The sequence below is a fragment of the Python bivittatus genome, unplaced genomic scaffold (assembly GCF_059951505.1).
Source record: "Python bivittatus isolate LINGU-HERP-01145 unplaced genomic scaffold, Pbiv_v1 ctg000350_np1212, whole genome shotgun sequence".
Taxonomy (NCBI): domain Eukaryota; kingdom Metazoa; phylum Chordata; class Lepidosauria; order Squamata; family Pythonidae; genus Python; species Python bivittatus.
This window is the reverse complement of record NW_028277074.1, coordinates 19110964-19116908: the sequence shown is the minus strand read 5'-3', so window position 1 is coordinate 19116908 and position 5945 is coordinate 19110964. Positions and strand designations below refer to the sequence as shown.

The following is a 5945-nucleotide window of genomic DNA, read 5'->3' as shown; positions in this document are numbered from 1 at the left end:
GTTATAAAGCCAACTGCTGCCATAACTGAAGTGACTGGGGAAAACCTGTGGCTCCTGAATACCCTTCATATAATTTTGAGACATCCCCCAAAGAGTTATAAAGATCATGAAGTACAGCCTATCCAGTTGGGTGGGAAAACTTTCCTGCTTCTTCTGAATGCCCTTCTATTAGCTTAGAGCAGCCTTCCCAATCTGAGTGCCCTCCAAATGTTTGGGCTTCAACACCCAGATTTCCCTAACCTGCATGGCCATTTATGGAATAATTTTTTTTCTCCATCTCTCCTCCCCCACCCCATCCCAGTGTGTTAAATACTATAAACCTTTACTTTAGACATTTTATATGAATTGCTGTTCATCTCAACAGAATCAAGAATAACCTGTCTTCCAGGTTGTTTTTAAATATAAATAACAGAAAAATTTCTGAACTCATTCACATGGTCTTTGAAGTGTCTGTAATTTACATTTTATGTGAATCATGCATGTAAACAGTGCAGAAATTGGCTGTTGGCCTCTGTCACTGATATACCCCAAGCAATTAAGGCTGAATGTAGAATCAAAAAGTCAGTTCATTGTTCAGCAAGTAGCAAAACTGTATCTGGAAATCAGTGTGTGCTATATGAAAACTGTTGTGGGCCCAAAGTTCACATAAATAGGACCTCAAAGGAGACAAGGTATAGGAAATGAGTAGTGCACTATAGTGCAAAATAACAACTTTACTTATAGCAAAATGTTGATCCTCCAGACACAATATCAAAAATCATGGGAAGAGTCCTGTACAAATAGCCTTCTCCCTCTCTCTCTCTCTCTCTCTCTCTCTCCTATGCTTCTTTAGTATCTGAAGGGAACCTTCAGAAAAGGACAGTGGAAACTTGATATGTATATGTCAACAATGAGATTTTTTAATGTGAATCTTTTTCATACCAAACAGCATATGGTAAATATGACTGTATTATTTCTTTTACATTGGGGACAGCCAAATTAGGCAGTCATTTTAATTTTGACAAGAGTGGTATTTTCTACCGACATGACAAACTACCCATGCACTCTTCCTTCAGTTCAGATTACAGCTTTGCCAGACTGTTTTCCATTCATCTGCATGCACTTTGCTACAAGTGTGCTGTCTGGAAGCTATATTTATGGAATTCAATAGAGGAATATATGGGGCTCAGGAACATAGAATCTACTCAATTTTCCTGAAAGCATATTTTTATACTCTTTGTATAAATGAATTGTATAAACACATTAGAAATTAGGTATCTAATTCCTGAAATCCATACAACTGCCCTGTGCATTTGGCTCTTGCTTTCTGCACTGCAGGCACAGGCCATGGTGTGAGAATCTATTGGGGTGTCCAGGGAGACAGAGCACATGACTTACATGCTGAAGCTGTGAAGGTCAAACCCAGAGAGTTCAAGAAGCAAAGCTTAGAAACGTCTTATGTTTGAAGCACTCTTTTTCAATCTGGCATCCTCTCTGAGAGTTATAGAATTCTAGGAATTACAGTCTCAATGAACTTGGAGAAAGACACATTAAATGCTAGCTAAGATTCAAGAGATCTGCAGTCAGCCATACTAGATCATCCTAAGCTAGGTGGATTGATAGTCTAATAGTAAAAGGCAGCTGTTTACCAGTCCTATGATAAGAAGCCAAATAAGCATAAAATCCATCTTCAACACCTGTTAACACCCAAAGGAATGCAGTAATGGAGTATTAAATTTAAAGGCTTTGTTTTGAATAATACAAAAAGTTTGTAATTTGACTCTATAACTGAAATGTTAGGCCTAAAGGACAAAAGACTGGAAGTCTCAAACCTCTACCCCCACAACCCCTCTGCATCTTTATAACTTATTCCCACCTCTTGTTTTGGTGTAGTGGCTTGGTAGTTCCTGCTTGCCACTACCTATCTCCCAGGCGGCACCTCACCTGCTGTTCTCCCTTAACCCTCATGTCCTTGAAGATAATTAAAAAGAAAAAAGGAACAATTTCTATAATGTAATCTCCTGGTTATGTACTGTAGCTTACAGGCATGTGGCTAGAGGATTTCAGCCCATCCCTGGGAGACAGATCTATCTCACAAGAGATAAACAAAACCAATTTTCATTACAAAAAAGAGATAAAATATACTACACAACTTTAAATATTCAAAATGCAACTATTCAGTTGTGAAGATCAATTACAGAGTTGCTCAGATTATAGGAAAACAGCAACTTTGTTTAAAAGAAATAAAATTTAAAGATGCAATCCTCTCAGCAAGCCACAAGATGCCACTGATCTCCTACAAATAGGATTTTTCTGTCCCAGTAAGGAGATGGGAGGAGGAAGTGTGACATGAAAATGAGTCTTGCCTTAGCAGAAACAGAGTAAAACAAAAATTAGAAACCTAACACAATGTCTGGTCAGAATGTTTACCCATTTCTTCTGAAAACAGCAGACTTTCAGAAGCAAAAGCATCTTCTGCTTCCCTTTCTAGATTTCCCTCTTTTATGGGATATTTTACTCCCATGTTTTTTCCAGCCTCTGCTTTGCTCAGTTTTGCTCTGCTTTGGCTGTTTGTTTTTTAAAGGACTCAAACTTTCTGTCTCCAGCTTGGAAATGGCTGGGGTATTTCTCTGAGCCTAGGCAACAAAGAGCATTTCTCTCTGATGAAGATGTGGATTCTGCAGGCTCAGAAGGGGATGTTTATTGGGAATGTCTGTGCTCTACCTGCTGGCAAGGGAATTACCTTCACAGCAGACATATCTGAAGTTCTGTCCCTTAAAGAATTTCTTAGTTAAAGTTGCTTAAAACATGTAAAGGAATCTCTTTTCTAGAAAGTATGGTAATTAAGTAAATAGCTGTAGAAGCAAACTAAATTTTATCTCAAAGATTTCCAGTCAAAGCCCTTGAAAATAAATTACTTGATGCAATTCTACCTCCCATTGAATCTATTATTTGTCAATTTCTCCTGTATGGCTAGCATTCTACAGCTGGTTTGGCCTCATTAATGTCAGCAGTCATCTAGTTGCTAATATATTACTGAATGTTACAATCTTTCTGTATGACAATTGCTCTTTAAAACAAATTTTTAAAACTAAACTGAATAATTGGAAGGGATAGTGTCTACCATCATCATTGCTGACTTTCACTGCTTTATTTACTTTCTACATAAAAATAATTCTAAGTAGCTTTCTGTGCACAGATACATGTGCAAATGGGGGAGGGGGGTCTGATGATATGCCAAGACAAAGCCCCTGCAATCCCATCTAAACCAAAGAATAGAAGCCTCACTGACCAGATCACAGTACAGGTAGTCCTCACTTAACAACAGTAATTGGGACTGGCAATTTCACTGCTAAGTGACACAGTTGTAAAGTGTGATGTCACATGACTGCGCCAACTTACAACAGCAATTGCAGCAGTTCCAGTTTCTGTCATTAAATGAACCCTGTGTGGTCATTAGGCACAACGACATGATTGCCATTTGTGACCTGCTGGCTTCCTTGTTCACTTTGCTTATCAGAAGCTGGAAGTGAAGATCACAAATGGCAGCCACGTGATTAAGAGACACTGTGACTGTCGTAATTGCAAGCCGGTTTCCAAGAGCCCAGATCATGATTGCATGATTCTGGGGATGCTGTGACAGCCGCAATTATGAGGACCGGTTGCAGGTCTACTTGTTCAGTGCTGCCATAACTCTGACCTGTTGCTGAACATGTGGTTGTTAAATGAGGACTATCTGTACTGCCCAAGGGGCAGCCCTGATAAGGAAGCTACAACATAGTAAGAACCCCCAACATTCCATCTTCAATCAGCCTGATGACCTCAGCATTCCATCTCCTTAACAATGGACTTCCCCAGTTCTGCTGCCACTCTTGAAAGGGCCATTTTGCCTAACGATAGAAATAACTCCAGGTGCACAGACAAGGACCTACCTAGCTTCCCCCAAACTGGCCAGCAAATCAGATCCCTAGGATTTCTCACCTTGTAGCCTTCAAACATCTTTGCTTTCTCATTTTTCAAGGTTTCTCATTTTTGTAAAGTGGGCACCCAATGATGGTTGCAATAAATATGGTTCTTTCTCCTCAGTGTTGTGTTCTGAACTTCTGAATTTTCCACAACAGCTAATACCCAGGTTGCTTTTGTGCTTCACAGATGTAGCCTATTAATCATTCTTCCATCTTGAAAATATTTTTCTTAGATGCTCACTTTTATGAGAAATTAAGACATGCCAAGGAGTCATTTACTGCACTTAGTTGAAAAGATCTTTCTGAATTTAAGACCCCACCCCCAAAAGGAAAAGTAGTCAGAGGAAAAAGTGACTAAAGTTCTGAGCATTGCTCAGCCACAGCTGACCTTCAGGCAAATCTTCATATATATATTCCTGATTTTCAGGAGGGGTGTTTGCAGTTGTTTGCACCACTGACCCACTCGTTTCCAACTGCTATTTCCATTCTTATTAGCAAATGTTAAAATTCTGCCTCACTCCACCCCCACTGCCCACCAATTCAGAGGTAATTGTTTGGGGTATAAAATTTTGCCTTCCTATCAGGGTAAGTAATGTTGTTTGTTCCAAATAACCTTTTTTTCAGGTGCACTTCATTTTTCCCATTATTTAGCCACAAGACATGTGAATGCATTATTCAGTTTTTGTTTCAGTATTATTGAATAATACAAGCAGTAAAATCCATTGTGAGATCATCACTATCCCTGGGCATCATTAGAACTTTCTGTGCAGTTCAATTTTGCCAGGAAATCCATGATGTATCGCATTGTAAATCCACTTTTAAAACACATTATCCACAGGAGTTCCCATGATGCTACATCAAGAAAACTATGTCTACAATATTTGAAAAATTTAAGAACTCTGCACCTTAATGACTACAAGACTATATTTTTAGGTGAAACTGATCTTTCTGAAAGTCTCATAACAGGAGACAAGTTTCCTTATGAAGATAATCTCAACTGGCCTGTATGGACAGTTGTACATGCTGGCAACAGCCAAGGATGGGTACCATGGAGATACAGAGTATTTCTGAGGGATGACTTACCCTTAGGGCAACAGGAAGACATGTTTCAGGAATTCTGTGACTTTCTCTCTATTACTTATGGGAAGTGTGCCATTGTGGTCAAAGAGAAAAAACGATCAAGGATGAAGACTGAAGCATCTAACCAGGAAGTGGACATAACCGATCCTCAGGCCTTTTCTCACCCCTATTTGTTGAACATCAAACGCTGCCCTGAAATTGCCAAGACTACAGGACATGAACTTCTCTCAGTGCCTTTTGATTACAACTACCTGCATCCTATGGATGCTATCTGGTCATCCTTGAAATGGTTTATCATCAATAACAGAAAGGAATTTTCTCTGACATCCTTGGAGAGGAGCTATTCATACCAGTGCATCCTCTTCAGTGACTTGATTGGGAAAGGAATAGAGAAGACAAGCCCAAACAAATGGAAAGTGGCCGTTAACAAAGTGCGGAGATGGGAAAACTACTACTTAGATAAGTTTTCCTGACTCTCTCCAGTCATTTGTCAAGTGATTTTTGGTTGAAAATAGGCTAATTCATAGACTAAATGTGCACTTTCACTTTCTAGTCTATAATATTAAGTCAATGGTGATAATAAAAAATATTTTTAAGGTGACTTTTAGTGCTATGGTACTAGTTTCGCATGCTATTTAAGTAGATTAATTTAATTTTGTTGCGATATGGACAAGCAGCTATCTGCAGACATGTAGATACTTTGAAGATAGAAGGAGAAAAAGAAAAATAAGGAAACTTGGAGAAATTAAGAAAAGCAAGGATGTAAATACCCCAACTTCATGTAGACGTACATTATAACTGGATCATACTGATTCTCATATTGACTAAGGTATTAGAACAAATTATAAGAGAAAACACTGATGGGCTCCAATAGAGGTATTTCCTTCTGTTCTAGAATATTTTCACATTTTCATCCATGCC

At 38.8% G+C, this 5945-nt stretch overlaps 1 protein-coding gene across 1 annotated transcript; it reads left to right on the top strand.

Moving 5' to 3' along the window:
* Positions 1-4479: 4479 nt before the first annotated feature.
* CUNH21orf140 (chromosome unknown C21orf140 homolog) lies at positions 4480-5497 on the top strand. The gene has a single exon (XM_025163638.2). The coding sequence runs from the start codon at positions 4736-4738 to the stop codon at positions 5495-5497; it is 762 nt and encodes a 253-aa protein (XP_025019406.1). The 5' UTR covers positions 4480-4735.
* Positions 5498-5945: the final 448 nt, after the last annotated feature.

What these genes read in the sequence shown, in the direction of transcription:
- CUNH21orf140 (XM_025163638.2), top strand. Translation starts at nt 4,736, where the DNA reads ATGATGTATCGCATTGTAAATCCACTTTTAAAACACATTATCCACAGG.